General features: G+C 40.8%; 1 protein-coding gene across 2 annotated transcripts in view; it reads left to right on the top strand.

Annotated features, from left to right (window-relative positions):
* Positions 1 to 544: 544 nt before the first annotated feature.
* GREM2 (gremlin 2, DAN family BMP antagonist) overlaps positions 545 to 19,947 on the top strand; it is a 109,814-nt gene continuing 90,411 nt past the window's right edge. The window contains exons 1-2 of one of the 2 annotated variants that reach the window (XM_060643382.3): positions 549 to 1,057; positions 5,586 to 5,665. In XM_060643382.3, coding sequence (XP_060499365.1) covers positions 5,610 to 5,665 — 56 coding nt within the window. In that variant the 5' untranslated portion in view covers positions 549 to 1,057; positions 5,586 to 5,609. Of the gene's footprint in view, positions 1,058 to 5,585; positions 5,666 to 19,947 lie in introns of both variants that reach the window. The other variant, XM_060643383.3, reaches the window with a different exon arrangement.

Below are 19,947 nucleotides of genomic sequence, written 5' to 3' on the forward strand. Positions count from 1 at the left end.
AAGAGAGTGTCTGTCTTGAGACCCTCAGTGGACCGAAGACCAAAAAATAGTAAGAGAAAGCAGGCAGGCGTCACTGGAGCCTTCTGATACAACACACGGAGCCCACGCAGCACAAGAATTGGTCTGGCGTCATTGTTTCATGTTCACTGGATGCTGTAAGAGTCTGATTTGCATTAAAAACCTCTGCATTCAATAAACAAAAATAGGGATAATGACCAAAGCTCTATTTGGAGCAGAAAACAAACTCAAGCAATGAGTGTTTTCCACTGAATTCATTCAAGATTTTATTAGTTGAGCTCTCACTTAGGTTATTGGGCTCAGCTTGCCTTTAATTTCACTGACCTCAGTTATTCAAAACAAAAGGAGTCTGGTGTGTGTGTGTGTGTGTGTGTGAGTGTGTGCGTGTGTGTGCGTGTGTGCGTGTGTGTGTTCGCGCGCGCGCACACACGGACGCATCACACACACACACACGCAGGCTTTGTACATTCTTCACATTGCAAACCCATCAACAAAAGGAGGAAGATCTGAGGGGAATGAGTGGTTTTTGCGGGTTTAGAGGATGGAGAATTTCTCTACATAAACAAGAAGGTTTGGATTGGAAGTCTGCTAAAAAAAATGTTACAGCTGACCACAGGGTTGTAAATCCAGACTGGAAGGAGGAAAAGAGAAACACTGCAAGCGAGTGAAGTGTGTGTGGCTGCAACGTTTGTGGCTTAGATGAGAAACAAGCGCTGAGTGAAACCGAGAAGGGGGGTGGCGGGTGTGATTTGTTTGGTGCGCGGAGCCAATCGAAATCCCAGACCGCGGTAATATCCCGGTGCAGCGCCGCGCCGAGTCAGAGCTGAGTCTCGCGCCCGTGCACATCTGCGAGCCGCAGCCCAGCGCGCCCCGCGGAGCCGGCTGCCCGCGGCCCCCAGCCCCGCGCGCCTCCGCATGCGCGTCCGCGGCACTCCGGCCCCCGAAGGCGGCAGAGGGAGAGCCAGCGCGCGGCCGGCAGTGGACTATATAGCTCAGAGGAGAGGGACCCGAGGAGGAGGCTTCCATCACGTCATTGCAGGTATGCAGCTTGTCACGACTAATGTGGCACAGACAAGGTTTCTGGTTTCTACGTTCGCCGGGCACTTAAAAGTAATGGACATCGTTGGTTCCACTGCCGGTCAGAGTAGAAAGCACTGAGTGAGTGGCTCGCTTGATTCACCCTGGATAATCAAAGCTGTTAACATGTGTTTGGGGGCCACAGGGTGTATTCACCTATCGAATTATCCGTGAGTGTAAAACAAGGACCTTCAAACTTGACCGTCATCTCTTCCTTTAAAATAACATCAGTACCTGCATGTTGCCATGCTGCCCACTTCTGTATCTCGGTGACCTCCGTTATAACTGTGACCTACAGCAACTCAAACACTATCTGATTGTTAGAAAGCAGGCTTTGAGCGTTCCCACCTACCTATCAGGTTAATAGCCTCCCCAGAGGAACAGGAACCAGAGCGGACTTGAGCATGGTTTTGATCTTTAAAGCGAATGGCCAACGTGGACTAAGCTCTTGAGTGAAATATCTCTGTATCGCTTTGCTGTGGTTGAAGAAGAAGAGAGAAGGGAGAAAGGGATTTCTCAGTGTAATGGTCAGTGACTCTTCTTGTGTACCTGATTTATTTTTACATCGTCTTATGAGTGGAAAATGCGTTTGTATTCTGCACCCTCAGGCAGGATGAGTTTCAAGACCTCATATATTACTCCATGAAAAAGTCGTGAATTGGAAATGTATTATAAATGTGATACTTGTAAGGAAATGCCCATTTTTGGTTTGATTTTATTTGATACTAAATTCGGTAGACATCTGGCCATTTCTTTTCCATTTTTTCTTCATTTTATTTTGAGACATGAGTTTTGTTTAAAAAAAAAAATCTATTCCCTGGGTTTTTACCATGTTTGATTTCAAAATTTGAAGATGGTTATATAACTTTTTTTTTCCTGTTGATTACTTGTGATTAAATTAACATTGCTTAATGAGTTCAGTCTTGCCCTTGGAAAAGCCAATAGAGATTGAATGAAGCCTGAGTTAAAAGATTAGTCTTGCTTTGGGCAATCCTCAAATAACTGGTGTATAACTGCTCTGAATGCCTGGAAAACCAGCTTTTCCTGCAGTGAAGAACATATTCGGATTGAGGCTCTAGTTCAACAAGAGAATGTCACTGCAGCAGGTGCAAGAGCAATAGAATACCTTATCTTACTAGCACTGTTCTCTGTGGATTCTTGGTGGAACATATTCAAACCATCCGTTGGTAATTCGCAATCAATTCCCCATTCTGTCATGGCTGGTTTTCAGGGCACTCCTTATCCAAGACATGTGCCTGCCCAAGGTAGATAAGGAAGTTATAAGAAAGGTATTTGTTTTACATATCACGATGGAGAATTTACACTGACCCTTTTTTTTTTTTTTATCAAATGAACATGTTCTTTTGTCATTAAGGAAAATGCATGCATGTAGTCATGAAAAATGTCCATATTTTTGTCCATTGCCAAGTTTGAATGATTTAACAGGGTATTTTTGAAATCCTGTCAAAGAATATACATGGCAAATGAATATTTTATTTAGGAGAGAGCATTTTTATTTTATAGATGAATACTCTTCTCTTTTTACATCACAAAGGAAACTGACTGTGAAGAATTCACCTATTTAAATAAACACTAATTAATTGACCCAACTAAATTCTATTTACAGTTAAAAGTGTAGTCTTGTGTCACTATAAACATTTTCAATCTATAAATATAATATCTGAAATAAATTGAGGCCCATTTCCCTCTTGCCATTCAAACTCTAAAGCAACTTTGGTCATGTTGGTGGCGACAAAGTAAATTTGAGACTGAACGTATATACACACTTTGTCTGAACTAAGAGACACGATGGCTTTTTGAAGATAAATGTAAACAATGCTTTGATTACTCATTGTTTTGTGCCATCATTCTTCACTGAGAGAAGTAATCAAAAGTTCATTCCCTGTGCATTTTAGTATAGCCAGCCAGAGCTTTAGATGCCCGCAAGTTACCCGTTTGGTAAAGTTTAAACAAGGTACATGCCTTTAAATCTCTTTAGAGTAAACACCTCTTCCTTAGCCCTCTTCTTCTAAAGCAAAGGAATGGAATTAGGCTTCCAGTCTGGGCGCCCGAGTTCCTATTGATATGGAGAGGCCTGGCCGGCCTAGGTCAAGGACAAACATTGAGAGGCTGCGCAGTCACAGGCACACAACAGATTAGACCAGCCATGTTTGTACCCCAGGGTCGCTACAGCAATCATGCCAGATTGTAAGCATTTTCTCAGTATCAGGGTCCTTTAAGTATTTAGGAGAAAGTAATGACTTATTGCAACCAAACGTGCCAACTATTGGGCTTAAAACAAGTCACACAAAGGACCAGCACAAATAAGACAAATTGTTTCGAAGGGGAAAACACGCAATTATAAATTCGGCCTCCAGTGCCATCTATTCCTGTGTTCACTTAGCTGTTTCTCTTCCTACGACAGAGTACTCCTTTATATGAATTGGACGTGCTAAGAATGCATAGAATTACTCTTGATCACATGTCAGGCTGCAGTATGGTCCTCAAACCACTAATCTAAATACAGATATTTCCCATGGCCACCACTTTTAGTTGGGAAGATGTCTTTGGCCAGCACATCCATAGGACCCAGCTCGTGTGGAGCACTGATTTGCAGAGCAGAGCCCCACATGGCAGTAAGAGGACGAATAAGGAGAGAGGGTCAAAGCACTAGGGTATGAGAGAAGATGGCATAAAGATTGGCATCCTTAAATACGAATCCAAGAGTCAAAGCAATAATGAGTTTATTTCCTCAAATAAGCTTCAAGTATAAAATTTAGTGAGATTTTCTGAGTATTCTAAACAGTCTCATGTGTACACAGGTACCTTGCACACAGGTATGGGATGAAAATCGATACACTTGATGAGCTGTTAACACTCCTGTATACACAGGCCAGGAGAGGGCAGCATACAAACTCTGAAAAGTGTTGCCTCCTCTTGACCAGGGGGAGACTCCAATCTCCAAATAGCTGAACCTGTCTCCCTAATTGTCTGCACCTTCCTTCTTTTGGAAAGCAGAGTCTAGGGCCTTACTTAACAAGGGATACCACATTCAGAAAGGTTTGTTTCCACCTTTGCCTCCAGACTTGGTGCCGCCTGGCAAAATAAGGAAAGCAACATAGTTAAGAGAGAACTCAATTTCTCTTGCTTTGAATTAACTTCACTCTTTGAAGCTATTCAGTCTTTATCTTTGCTCTGCCCGCAGGTGGGTGGGGAAAAGGGAAGTAGAATGCAGAGAATAAAAGATAAAAAAAGAATAAGGTTTCTTGAGTTGGTTCTCCAGGGGAAAGGCTTATGCGCTGCTTTAGCCATAAACCTAGCCTTTACATGAAGCATGTGTCAAAGGCAGGTTCAAGGCCACAAGAATACATTTTATGTGCTGGCAATCAATAGTGTGTCTAGAATCCTCGCGAATTTGGTTTCAAAACAGAAGGGCTGGAATAGCGTGTCTTAGTGTTCCAGAGTTTAAGACCATGTGCTAACAAATAAGAATTATGCATCCACCTCTTAGAATCTCAGAGATGGTCAAACCTAGTCCTTAGCACACCTGGTCCAGCCTTTTAAAAACTCAAGGCTCATAAGCCTCGCACTGTTGTCTCTTTCACGGATCAGCCAAATCATGGGGGCAAAGTATAAATGTGCATAGGAGAGATAATCACTCTTAAAGTGGGAAGCCTGTAACTGGCAGTGGTAATTTCTGCACATTTCGTCTCAATTTAGCTAGGTCGGTGATTTTAGCTACAGGATACTTTTGTCTCTTTGCCCTCTTTAGTTCAAATGCCACACAACTTGCTGCTAAATATGAAGGCCCTAGGAGGCAGCTCAGGAGGGGGCTTTAAAACAAAGTCTGAGAGGCCCAGAAAAAAACATTCTCGGTGAAAAGCTGAGGTTCCTCCTGGGAGAAGAGGAGGCAGAAGGGACATTGGGCTGGGGACAGGCACAGGAGGGTGAGGGAAGCCATGACCTCTGTGTCAAGAAAGGATAATTCTGAGGCTAATTCAGGAAAGTGGATCCTGGGACCTTCAGGGGCTGCCCAGCAAGGCTCAATTTGTGTGTACGAATGAGGCCTTGGAGGCTCTGATCGCTGCTTCTCTCTGGTGCCACTCTACTCTGCTGGGAGGTATGGTGTCCTTGAATCAGAGAAAAAGGTTTTTTCAAGGACAAAGTAAAGATTTCTTGGTGTCTGGGAAGAAAGGGAGGTCACTGTGTGTCCTCCGCATTTGCAGTCAGATTAGCCTGTGTAGCACTCCCATGTACCGTCTGGAACTATGCAGTGCCCCAATGCTGAGAAAGCTTGGATGAAAGGGGAGGATTCATCCAGGGTCACCACAGAACCAAACACAATGCTTTAATAGTGGGGTGTTAGCAACAAGGGAGGAAGAGATAAATCCTAGAGGCTGAGAATCTCCACCGTGGCTTTTCAGTTATTGTATCGCTTCGAAGCTCCTTTCAGTCAGAGAAACTCTGGTTTCCATCTCTTTTTTTTTTAGATTACTTTGCAATAAAGGAATCCCATGGCTGAAGGAGAAATCTCTTTGAAGGTACTTACCTGTTTGAGAGGCAAAACAGGGTAAGTAAGATCATAGTGTTCTGGCAGATACAGGAACCCTCAGGAAAAGACATACTTGAGGGTATGTTACACTAAGAAAACATTTCTGAATTATGAATGCAAGGGAATTAGAAACAAAGGAAATACATGACTTAATGGAAAAATTCTCCTGAAATAGAGTTTTTGAAGGATATGATGCCAAGAGCACAAATATTCGCAAACATGACTTTCATGTTATGGATTAGCAGCAGTTCCAAACTAAAATTCCCCTCTCCTATAATTTATTTAAACAGCAAGAGAGCGGAAAAAGAGCCCACACTGCGCAGGCGAACACTTGACAAGCTCATGTGAAATGCTAAGCCAAGTTGACTTTGTCTAGTACAAATACTGTCTGCATTAAAAATCATTCCACCTGGTTCTATGACCATAATTCTAAAAGCTGGAGGAAGCTAATCTTATCACCTGTGGGAAACTTGCCACCTTCGCTCTGCTTTTATGCAATTACAACACAAACCCTGAGTAATGCGTTATATTTTCTAATTGCAGTAGCGGCATTTGGGGAAAGTTGATAAATGTGTGATATTGTACTTAGAGTTCATTTAAATCCAGCAGCTCTGTAATGAGATTTCATTGCCAACTGCTTTTTCTATGAATCTAAGTTTCATCAAATTTTCAAGCTATCTTTAATTTGTCCTTATTAATCATTTTACAAGTTAAGATTCGGCTAACATTTCTTGAATGCTTAACACTTACCAGATTATACTAGACACATTCCTGCATATTATGTGATTTAATCTTTACTACAACCTCGAGGACTTATCTTCTGCAAGTTTTATTGATTAAGGCGGTTGATGATAACCACAACATTTGATAGCTAAGAACGTGGCCATTATGCAAGCATTCACTCAACAAATAGCTCTTGAGCTTCTTGTTTGTATAGCAGTAACAACAGCAACAGTAATAAAATAGTATGGTTATTATCACCAGCATGACCCTTTATATTTCCACATACAGTGTTGCATTTAATTCCTGTATAAGCCATTTACTCATACGGTTAAAAACAACAACAGCAAACTTCTTTCTATATCACCAACTCATCACTAAATGATTAAAATTACATATATGGAAATAATCTTGATTGACTGTGGCTTGATTTATATCTGTAGTCATAGGAGTGTCTCATTTGATAGACTATAAACAAATGAAAAATATTAATCCTTAAGCCTAGTATCTGAGAGAAAAATAGATAGGTGTCGATTTTAACACTTTTGCTAAGGATGTGCTCGTGTCTCAGGGCCACATCCTCTAGCCTGCAGAGAGCATGCCTCATTGTTCCTCATTAAATATTTGTAGCAATAGAAATGCTTCAGGGATATATATCCAAGACTTCAACTTGACAAATAATATGGGAAAGGTACTTAAGGTATCTCACTTTTATGAATTCAGAGAATGTAAACTTTGGAGTAAACAGACAATAACATTACTTTGTTTTAGAGAACCAAATGGTATTAAGACTCTTTTGACCTAGAAGAGTGTTATCTGGTTATTATTAAAACTTACTAAGCTGGGAAGCTCAGGAGAACTGGGATTCACCTGTTCCTGTTTTTCACAGTGGAAGTATGGCCTTAGGGACAACCTACAATCTCTTGAGTTCACTCTTTAAAAGGAGAAAGTGGAAGTGGGTCATCATATTTCATTCCAGCTCTGAGCATCAGTTCTACATGCTTCCTTCTGTGACGATAGCTGACATTCCTTGAAGGATGATTGTTTGTTAAACAGTTTATAGGTATCGTATAATCTATACCAAAATCCTAGTATTCTTGTTATTATCCCCGTTTTACAGGTGAGATGACTAAGGTTTAGAGAGAGATTAAGAGCTTTCAAATTTAACACAGCCAAGCAAATTGCAGAACTGGGTTTCAAACCCCTGTCCTCCACCTTTCGCATAGTATGTTACACCTTCATTCACTTAATTTATATTATGTGTGGAGAGGATACCATGTGGGAGGTGCTTCAAGGTTATATGGGATAATTGTGAAGAGCTCAAACAAGTGGGAAAGACAAAGAATATCCTAGTAATGATAATGGTGTTTGCATAGTATTATAATACAGGATGCCTTGAAAGTCTATGGTATCATTTTGCCTTGTTAACAAAACCATTTGATTGACAATATAAGTCTACTGATTATTATCTTTTCTTTACATTATTTGGCTATTTCTTCCCCTCCAATAAATGATGGTTTTAGTCTCCCTTGTGTAATTATTTTTGTCATATGTTTACATCTTTCAATAAATTTTAGGTTCCCTTGTGGACAGAAGCCATTTCTTATTCATCTTTTTATTTCCAGAGCAGAATTGGTGCTTAATTAATTGTACCTCTATTGAGATCCAATTATATCTAGTTTATGGCTAGGATCAGAGACTCCTGCTTATTATCTGTTGAAAGGTGCAGTCTTCAAAAACCTGTAAATACACACATGTAGCATAGGCCAAAAAAATGACAAATCCAGTCATCTTGGGAAAAAACTTTTTCATTTTTTGCTTTGTGTTACTGATGCCTTGTGTTACACGTTTGTTTAAAATGATCATTTCAGTAAGAAAATCAACTGTCATTAAAAGTCAATTACTCCTCTTTTTAAAAAAGTATTGCTTTGACTTTAAAATGCTTAATAACCATTTTGACAGACTTTTCTCCTGTGAGAGACAACTTCATTATGAGAGGGTGCCAGTGCAAGTTTATCCTTCATCCCTTTGGGGTTTTGTGGGCTAGTTGTGACACACTGGGATACTTGCTGACTTTCTGGTCTCAGTGCTTTAATTAGGAATTAGCAAACTATCTCATACAGACAAAGTGATAAGGTTACTGAAGAATATGGAAACAATGTCAGTTTTTGAATTGGAGGGCTTAATTTAGGAGAAGCAGGAGAGTTCAAGAGGACTTATTTGCTCTCTGTGGTTGCAAGGAACAGTTTTTTAAAAATCTCTGTGAAAGAATTCTTTACTGTGGGGTAGTCTATGAGAACTCAGGGGAGTCTGTGAATTTGGGTGGAAAAAAAACTGCATCCTTGTTTCCACTACCCTGTGATTGTAATTTCCCATTTCTTTTAGTTATGAATGTGAGCAACAAACCACAGTAGTGTTAGCAGAACCATCACTTTGTCACCAATAGAGATCAGAGCTATTTTTTTTTTAACGTTTATTTATTTTTGAGACAGAGAGAGACACAGCATGAACGGGGGAGGGGCAGAGAGAGAGGGAGACACAGAATCGGAAGCAGGCTCCAGGCTCTGAGCCATAAGCCCAGAGCCCGACGTGGGGCTCGAACTCGCGGACCGCGAGATGGTGACCTGAGCTGAAGTCGGCCGCTTAACCAACTGAGCCACCCAGGCGCCCCCAGAGCTATTTTCATATCACATTACAGTTGATACAGATGTCTCAAAATATCACACATATCACTACTTCAAAATTATGGTAATTATTATACCTATTTCTAGATCTTATTATTAATAGGTTATAAAAAAGACCTCATGAATCTATATCACACTTTGTTTTTAATATATGTTGTTATATTTTATTATATTACACACACACACAGTTTTCTATTAAGAGTATACATTTCTGAACTTAGAAACATTATCCTGAAAAGGAGATTCATCAGACCCAAAGGAAGTCCATGGGGGACAAAAATGTAAGACACCTCACTCTATAGGATGGTAAATTTGGCTTATTCGATGGCAGACTTTCTATCAGCTGAAGTTGCTTCAACTGGAATGAGCCACCCTGTGAGCCAAGGAAGCTTTGCTGGCAGGCGGCAGTGAGGGGGGCACTGGATTGAGTTCAGTTGCGGGGAGTCATACATCAGATATGGAGTTGGCCCTTGATGCTTCCACATAACACTGAGGCTACATGGTCAAGACCAAAAGACAAAGACGTTGCTTTATTCAATTTGGATTTGCAAGGGTTTGAGCCAACCAGCTTCTATAAAGAGAGAAGAGTCCTGAAAGTCATGTCTCATACCACATATCTTTGCGAGTGTTTCTAGGCTAGTCTCAAACATCAGGAAGGACTTGTTGGATGAGTGAATTGGATGGCTGAAGGCCACAGTTGCTGATCAGGTCTGGCGAGTGCCCTAAAGAGTCAGAGACTCTTTGCATGGCTTTCCCAGTCAGTCATAGATAGCTCTATGCTGCATTCTAACTGTCTTTTCATTTCTTTTCTCCCCTGCTGTCCTGTGAGATATCTAAGGGGCCATGCATTTTCATCTGTACATCTCTAGTCCAAGATACTTAATGTTTGGCAAATGAATCGATGAATACCCCTGTAGAGGTCACTGTTGTTGCAGAACCAGTGGCCGCATTTTTAAAAAATAAATTAAGGAGGAACATATGAGAAAGGATACTTGTGATTTTACTCAATATAAGTATCATTGTGAGATTGGCTCATGGAGAACATAGTTCTGGACCACGAAGTACTCAAATAAGACCCAAAAAAGAATCCTGTATATGGCAGGATGAGCAACTTCCATTCAACTCAATGGAAGTGTTGATAGCAAATGGCTTTCAGGATGGCTGGAGCCTTGGTGGCTTCCGGTAACTTCTAAGGAGGTAAAGCATTTTTTATTGTTACAGACTTTGTTTGCGAAGGCAGTGCCTATGCTGAAAGGCAGATTCGGGAGGGGGACAAAGAAGGACATATCGAGCACATACTATGCATTTCAGGTATTTCAACATACAATATCTCATTGAATTTTTTATAAAAACTATTGAGATAAGTGCTATTGTCCACATTTTACTGACAAAGAACTGAAGCTTATTAAGCTTCAGTAAATTTCCTAACATTGTGAAGCCATCAGGGGGCTAAGTAAGCGTTAAATTAAGAACGCCAAATAAAATTCACTGCCTTTTCACTACAACAAAGCTCTTACATACTGCCTTTTTCTTCAATAATTTTAGCTGTATTGCCTCACATTGATGTAGGGTTCCTACTAAAGACTCACAGAGACAACAGTCTAGGTAGGTTGTGTTGGGTGGATAATCAAACACAGAGGGAGCATGCACTGGTAAGCATGAACTTTGGAATCAGATAAACCAGGCTCCATTCCTGTCTGAGTGGCACTATGACTTAGTAGCTACTTAGTAGCAGTATTCCCCATAGTGTTGTTTTAAGAATTATATAAGATAATATGTTCAACCCAGGCACAAAGATGTAACTCTTCTTTTTATGTATGTATGTATGTATGTATGTATGTATGTATTTAGCAGGCTTTTGGTATTAGTGCATTGGGGCAAAAAAGCAAAGGTTCTCAGAATGAGTACCTGTGAATGTTTACTAAAAGAACAGCTCATTTCTGTGAATACTTTAGAATTGAGAGTTCAAATCCAATTTTATAAACTGAGATTAATGTTTGAGTCTTAATTTTATCTTTCAAATGTAATAATTTGTAGAAGAATTAAAGTTAATTAAAGAATTAAACATTAAATCCGAACCATTGATTCTTTGGACGATTATTTATGGATCCAGAGCTAGAAATGGCAGAATATCAGAAGATGGACTATATTTTCAAGGAACTTATAGCTGATGGGGAAGATAGAACATATATTTCAATAACAAAAACACAAGATGAAAACTGGATATAATTGGTAAGGATGTGGGCAGATAAGGTGCCAGGGGGGTTGGAGGATTGAGATGTCACTTCCATTGAAGAATTTTTGATGCTTAAGGCCTGGGCAAATCATACCGTGCGCCGTTTTTCATGATTACCTTTCTGTTTTCTCCACCCTATGACCCGTGTTATGTATTAGTCTTCTAACTTCCAGTTTTAGAGATACAAAGAAACAATTCATTTGATCTTCTCATTTTACAGATAAGGAACTGATAGCTCAGAAAGTCATGTGATTTTTAAGACTGCTAACTGGGGGCCCCCGAGCCCCCGGGTGGCTCAATGGGTTAAGCGTCTGACTTCAGCTCAGGTCATGATCTCACAGTTTGTGGGTTTGAACCCCACATTGGGCTCTGTGCTGACAACTCAGAGTCTGCTTTGGATTCTGTGTCTCCCTCTCTCTCTGCCCCTCTGTCTCTTGCACTTTCTCTCTCTTTCTCTCAAAAATAAATAAACCTTTTTCAAAAAAAAAAATTTTTAAAAGACAGTTAACTAGCTTTTTGCAGAACTGGTAGTAGAATCCATGTTCCCTATCTCCCTGCCTATTCCTCTTTCTACTACACCGTGTTCCCCAGTGGACCTCCACCACTACGCTAAGCCTAAATCAACAGTACATGAAGTGCTGTAGGAGATTTCACAAAGGTCCAAGGTGCAGCCTTCAGGATGTGTGCCAAAGTGGGGGAGAAATCACTTTGCTTTGGGGACAGTAGAAGGATTTTGTATAAATGCAGTGGAGTTTGTTGTTGTTTAATTTGGATGAACTTTTCTCCTGCTCTCTGTAATACTAAATAATCCCAGAGCTTGAACTCTCCAAGGCTGAGGTCCATTGAAATAGTCCCAGTCATTTTTAGAAGTCCAACAGTGTCTTCAATGCAAGTGATGAACAGATAGAAAATGGAATAAAGTAGTAGGAGGAGTAAAGTAGCCTTAAATTCTTCTTCTCAGGTCTCCAAGTGTCATAGTACATTTTGGCTTACTGAAATAATGGCAATGACTTTCCTTTCCTTCTGTTTGGATCAAGGATGGATCTTTCTTATGATATATGTAGTCAGGTTTTTCCTCATCCCCAACAACTAGTGTCTTCTCTGGTTCAAATGCCCTGGTTAGACTGGTTTGCTTGGTCATACTTAGAATTACTTTCACCAACAAATGCAACCTCTGGACAGGATTTGGGAAAAGAAAAGAGTTGGTGTCAGAGTCCATCCAGAACCTTCTCCCTCTTGTTTGTCAGAGGAAGGTCACTCTCAGGAGGAAAACATTCTGCTCTTCCTTAGCCAAGTCATGTGGGCACAGTGCTTTTTTTCCTTCCTCTTTCCTTTTATTTCTGGAACCAGACATGCACAACCAGACGTCCACCTGGGACAGATCCCCCAATAAATAGTGGGCACCTCCCTCCTTTACTCTCTATTGAATGAATGAATGAGGCTCAGCAGTCCTTACTGTGGTGCCCCCAGATTACCATGAGAGTTGGCAACAGATGGACTGTTCAATGTGGGAGAAGCATTATCCTTTGCAAAGTGAGGAAGATGTTTTACTCCAGGAGAGGAAGCAGCAGGAAACGGCATAGATGAAGCAGGGTCTGTTCAAGGCAGGAAAGCCATACTCCTTGGCTACTTCATTCATGTTTGCTTCCCTACTCCAGTTGAGTTTACATGCCATTGACCTCAAGTAATTGGGCTGTGGAAGATGAAACAGCTAACTCTTCATAAAATTTCTTTTTATCCATATTTGGAGCAAAAATTGTGAACTCTATTCTTGGGGTTGAATTAGACAGTATTGCTGATGACTGATGTCTGAATAGGCACCATATGGATTTGTACAAAGGGAAGAAAATAATCCTCAGTTGTAAAAATATCTTTGGTCTTCACAAGGGTGATATGCACCCACATGTTTCTGTCAGGTGGTTTTGCTATAAACGATTATTCTTGGACTAATAGGAAAATTTCCTTTTATAGTGATTGTACATTTTCCCAGATTATCAGTGTAGCATGCAAAATCCCACAACTTTAGAAACTCAAAAGATCAAAGGCAGAGAGGCCGTTGGAGTCTTTAGACTCACCACACACCAGAACAATAGTTTGGCTACCAGAAAGCCCTTTTAATGACAACAAGAAAGTGTACTCTCATAATGGCCACACTGCACTGTGAAAATTGATATGCATTCCTAATTCCTGCATTAGATATTCCTGTTGTTTCTCAATGGCAGTAAAATTCAGATTGTCTCCATATGATTAAAACATTGGCCAATTGAGGTTTGGAGCTGTTTAGTCAATAGTAACTGCTGTGGCGTTGAACTGATTTTCTGTTTCAGATGACAGCCAAGACTATCAAATAAACCCAAAAATATTTATTAGGGAGGCTTCTGAATATATAGACTGTGGCTCATGACACAGACTCAATAATCTCATTAAAGGAGAGGAAAAGATTTTTTCCATCTGTGTAAACCCCTTCAGTAGCTGGCCTGAAGGGTAGGTGCATTGAAGATGTTTTTAGGGTGCGTGAAAAAACGAGTAACTTCGAGCATGTGGAGTTGAAAGTAAGGATCTATAACTGTTTAAATGTAGAAGAAGTCACAGGTAATATTAGCAAGTTGGCCATCAGTTTAGAACTTCTGCCCTGTTTCGCCAGGGTTCTGATTTACACACATACGATCAACACACATTATTGAGTGTTTACAGTGTGCCAGGCACGAGGAATATAAAAAAAGGACTAAGCCGTGCTCCGGGCCTCCTGCAGCACCCGGTCCAGCAGGGGAGACACACGCTAACCAGGTAACAGCAGCATTCAATAGGGAGGGCTACCTCTGAGCTAAGTGAAGTGGGAACGGGGCAAAAGGGGCAAATGTGAATCACTAGTTTTGCTTTGTAGAGACTAGGAAGCACACATTGTGCGGGAGGAGAGCGTGCGCCTGGTATGCTAAGCAGTTTACAACTCCCACACATCATCTGCTTAGCAGTTTCGTTTTTGTTGTTGTTCTGCTTTTGTGAGAGTACAATAGATGTGCTGTGCAACTTTTTCCTAGTTCTTTGAACTAAGAGTAAATGCAGACAGTCCGTGGCATCTAAAATGTCCTGCTGGTCTGCCTGCCCGTGGCTCAGGAGGCTCCCTCGGCACTCTGCTCTCGGAACGCTCTGGCTTCTGGGTTTTGCTGCACACCAGAGACAGTGGTCTCATTACTGGCTTTTTCCGAAAGGATCGTAACCACGATCATAAAAAAGGATTATTGGAATCCCAGCAAGTCACATTCAGGTGTAGCTCTTCGGAAAAACATGATCCGAGGAAGGCAATGTGCCTCAGTAGAGTAGTAATGCTCCTTGTTTCTGGTTTCATATCTGGCGTTGGCTGGATTTTAGTTCATGACGAAGAATGGCACAGCAGGCTTGTAGTTTCCAGCCTTTATTTACTTGTCCACTGGCCAGAACGCAGGATGGAGAAAGTGAATATCAAAAGGTCAGATCCTTTTCTTTTTTTTCTTTTTTTCCCCCCTCTCCCCCAAGTACGCACAAGGAGATAACCAAATGTTTGTTTTTCTGTCAGAGCATAAGTTTGGGTACATCTACGTGACTAGAGGCAGCTGACCTGGAATCCTGTTTCATAACAGCGGCTTACCTGGAGTGCTCTAAACTGCTCTCCGCAGCCCAAGATGGCATTAAAGATAGATCCAGTCACCTTGTCATATCGGGTGGGTGCATGCAAATGACTGTGGTAAGTGGTGATGGGGGACAGAAAATAACAAGTGATCTGTATGTACTTTTGCATTTCCTTAGCTTCTCCCTGGAAAAACATAATGGATTTCAAACACTGACTAAGTTGCCCCTACATAAGAAATGTTATTATATAAAATGATTGATTAGATTCAGGGTTCTACCTTATGTTGAAATAAGGAAGATATCCATCTCTCAAACGAATTCAGAAATGCCAAAGATTTGATAATAATAATGACAAGAAAAATAATCTCTATCACCCATCGGGCCCGTCCATAGTAGAGCAATCTAATTATAACTGTTATTATAATAGCCACACCCCATTTAGGACTTACTATGTTTCAAGGACTGGAGTCAGTCTTTTTTACGTGCACTTAAGCCTTAATAACCATCCTGAGAAAAGCACTACTATCTCTGTGCTTCAGAAGCATGGGTGTCAAGTTATTTCCCCTTAAGCAAAAGTTAAGCCTTCTGTCTATCTACTTCCAAAGCTCTAACTCATAACCTTCAGCAAGATTACAACCTACACACGTATTATTAGGTGTTTTACAAAGACAATCCCATTTAATTTTCAAAGCAACCTTAGAGTCACGTCTTATTGTTATTCCTTTCACACAAATGAAGACCCAAAGCCACACTTCCAGTAGCAAGGAGCCAGAATTCAGACCCGACTCGGCCGAACTCCAAAGCCCATGCTTTCCATCCACTCAATATGCTGCCTCCAGACGTGTTCCAGGATGCTATCCTCATCCTCAGATTGCCTTTCCTCCCAGTGGGTTTTCTGGTGCCTGAAATTCCCTTAATAGGAAATAACACCTTCCATTCCATAATTTGGAAAGTGACTTGGAAAGAAAAACACTGCTGGGGTATTTGAAGATTGACCAAAGAACTCTGGATTGCCAAGGCCAGTATACAGGTGCACAGGGGGAGAGAGACACAGGAAACAGGGTACACAGGGAGGGGATGGGGGCCTAGTGCTGAGAGAGCAAAATAAGTTAAGAAAAGGAACCTGAGGATTAATGAGGAAGCAAGTACTGCACCATTTTCCTGAGGGCTAGGCCAGTGAATCACACTGCCTAGAATCAAAAAACAAACAAGCAAACACCCAGAAAGCTCTGAACTAAGTTTTTTCTTTAAATTTCATAGTAGTATTCCCTGAAAATATTATTCATAAGTAGATCTGAGGCCAAACATATATATAGGCGTATATACCCTTAACTTGGGTTTTTCTTTGGTCTTGCCCTTATATCTCATTATGGATTTATTATTAAATGCTCTCATGTTCTACCCAGGTAGGGTGATGCCACTTCTAATTCTAAATGGCAGAAAGAGTTTCCCAGTCCAATATTCCTAGCTTCCTAGACTCATATCCTGTATTCACCCTATTTTATTTCCCCCCCAAAAAGGAAAATAATGACTCAATTTTCATCCATTTATTTTTATCATCTATTTATTGAATATTTCCTCTGTAGGAAGGACTTTAGCTCCAGAAAGCAACTGATTGACTGTTCCCCACAATGTCAAATGTAGTATGTGTTCTGTACATCAAGGAACTTAGTTTCTGGGAATAAAGCTGATGAGATGCCACTCAAAACTAGGTGACCATAAAATTTATTGTCCAAACCAGACATTTTTCAGAGGTTAAGTGGGTGCTGTTAATAAATATTCTGGGACAACAGGCAGAAAGCAGGCCATTACAGGCAAACAAGGGCATGGAAGAAGAGTGGTCTGGCCCCTCGGGGAGTGTAAGCCCTTCAGGAAAACACAGTCCTGGAAAATCACATGTGACACTGAAGGCAACCACATATATTCATTGACAAGTACTAAGAACCTCCTGTGTGCCAGGGTGGGGCTGGGCACTATTAAGAAATCACTATTGGGGCACCTGGGGGGCTCAGTCAGTTTAGCATCCGACTTCGGCTCAGGTCATGATCTTGCGATCCGGGAGTTTGAGCCCCGCGTCGGGCTGTGTGCTGACAGCTTGGAGCCCGGAGCCTGCTTCGGATTCTGTGTCTCCCTCTCTCTCTGCCCCTCCCCCGCTCATGCTCTGTCTTTCTCTCTGTCTCTGTCAAAAATAAATAAACATTAAACAAAATTAAAAAAAAAAAAGAAATCACTGTTGACACTCACAATCTAGTGAAAAAAGATACATGCATGACTTATGTTAGTAATAGTAACAGTGCCAGCCAGCATTCCCTGAGAACTGTCCATATGACGCCCTCTCTGTTAATTGATTTTTTGTTCATTATCCCGTGTAATTCTCACTCAGTCCTATAAACTAAGTAGTATATTTATGCTGGCCTTTCAAACTGGGATACTGAGACTCAGCAAGGAGAACATGTCCAAGGTCTGTCAACATACAACTGGTGGAAACAGGTTACAAGCCTCGATGCGTGCATAGCCTCTGCTCATAGCCGCCATGCTTTTCTGCTTCCCAGTGGAGGACACTAAGACAGAGGTCATGGTGGACGTAGATGCCCAGTGATGGTGGAGCACAAAGAAGCCTCCCGTTTCCTGTGGTGCATGTGGAGCATGCGGGGAGGGGAAGCATCACCAAGGAGGTAGCATTTGCGATGGGCCTTGAAGAAATCCTGGAATTTCATCAGGGAGTAGAGGAGTGGGATGGAGACATTCCAGGCAAGGGGCCAGCCAGGGAAGCAAATTTCTCCCGTTCAGCGTCATGGTGTAAGGGGCAGTGACAGGACCTGTGTCTTCAGAGTGCTTGTCTCTGTGGTGGAGAGCAGAAGGCCCAAAGTTGACAGCATTTTGAAGGTGCATAAGCATATGATTTTCGGCAGTTTTCTGTAAGTTCTGTAAGATCACTGTTAAGGCCAGAGATGGATGCAGAAGCTCGGTCCCCACTGGACCTCGAGCATTTCCTTTCACATGACAAAGTGACTCCAAATATACTGCTGTCACTAGAAAGTAGTTTCTGTCACATCTCAGAATTGTGATAGACTCCATGTTACACAGTAAATCAAGGAATAAATCAAGAACAGAAAGACTTCGGAAAACCCTATTTGTCCGATGACATCAGGTGTTGGACTTCCACCCTATGTGAGTTTTGAAAATAATCACAATGTACCACTCTAACTGCTATTTTTTTTAAGTTTAAATGTTTTGTTTTCCCTGATGGAAATATTTTCAAAATTGTTTATTTTTCTGCCCTATTAAACATAATGTACTAAAAGTGATAAAACCCTCCTTTGTAAAATCATTATCATCCTAGAGAACATCAATTGTGCCGTAGGCCCTCATGTTTTATTAAGCACACATTTATTTATATTAATTTAATAAGTATCTATAGTGTGCTCGCTATGTGCCAGGTACTGTTCCAAATGCTTTATAACTAAGTCCTGTCATCTTTATGAGACTGAGACATTTCTCATCTGTATGCTGTGTACTAAATCACATAAGAACTCTATTCCTTTTCCTCCTTCCAATCTGTGGTTTCTTATTCCTTACTTTCAACCATGGTGAATTTGTTTCATTAGCAACAGAAAGCCAAATAACAGAGCTTAGTAAAATTAAGTATTAAATAAAAGTACACAAGCTTGTGGAAGACGGTCTTCTAAAAAAATGGAGAAGATTATGTGCATGAATTTTTCACCACGTATTTTTGCTATTCAGAGATCATTTTAACTTGGTTTCCGGTTCTTGACTGCATTCAAAGATGTGAGATGAATAATATTTACATATACAAGGAGCCACTTTAATCATACAGCTCCAGGAAATACAAACTTTTACCTTCTATTCGAGCCATGGATACTTACCTACAACATAACTTCGGGCAATTCATATACATATGTTCCTTGGGTTATTCTAACGTTGAAATGTTGAGAATGAGTTGTGTTATGTTCGTGGAGGTACAGCAAGAAATCATGTGCTTGAAGGGAAGAAATTCCACATGATAAACAAAGGTAGGGCTTCCCTTCAAATATCAAAACTGCCACTATTGTGATGATATCTCATTGTGCCCATTTATTGGCACGATAAAAATAATTATAAAACAAGTAATTCCTTTCCACGTGAACTCAGTTTAGAAATAAACTGTGTCTGACAGTTCTGATTGCCTTTCACTCTAGAGATCATTGGGCGTGTTAATTAATGTTCTTTCATTCAGCCTCCAGGTGAAACTTAATTTTAGAAGTAGTCTTAAATCAGGCCTACCAACCTTTATACATTGATTCTTTAGTTTGATGCATTTTTTTACTCGAAAGCCAGGAAGAAGTGTCTCTCAGCTGTAGCCTCAGCTTTATGATTCTTCCAGTTGTAGCCTGGAGTAGAGGCTCCAATCACAGATTTTTATATCCTTGAAACAAGACTGTAAAATTTTATAGCCAATTGTAGGACCATGGTCTGAAAAACCTATTCAAACATTTCAAATATGAACTTCATCATACAGTGGAATTAAGAGTCATTTATTTTCTATCAAAAGCATCATAAACAGCTCCGTACCTCATAGTAAATCAGGAAACCAGATTGCCCGGGAAGGTACTGGGTCTACTAGTTTGGATTCTGGAGCTGTTTCAAAAGCTGCTGGATGACCTCCAAAGGCCCCCTCCACTTCAAAAAACTCCCTTTCTTTTCAGCAAGTCATGACTTATGACCAGGTCTTGGGCAACTCAATCGATGGCCATCTGCAAGAGAGCAATCCATTTCCAGATCATTAGGAAAATTACCAAGCCTAGCACTTAGTTGAAATAATGGCCAGAAAATGCTGGAGGTGGGAAATGTGGGGAAGAAGGAACAAATGTAGTGAAAGGAAATTCCACCTAGAAACGATGCATCAGCTAGCAAGGAAATCCAAAACTGTATGATATTCTACACACTTGAGCCAGTATGTTTCAGAGACCATGATACAAACCTCCATAATCAGATGCTGAATACCTTATTTAGAGATATCTCAAAACAGTGTAATGTCTTTCAGTTTTCTAACA

This window comes from Panthera onca, chromosome F1 (assembly GCF_046562875.1).
Source record: "Panthera onca isolate mPanOnc1 chromosome F1, mPanOnc1 haplotype 2, whole genome shotgun sequence".
In the NCBI taxonomy this organism is placed as follows: domain Eukaryota; kingdom Metazoa; phylum Chordata; class Mammalia; order Carnivora; family Felidae; genus Panthera; species Panthera onca.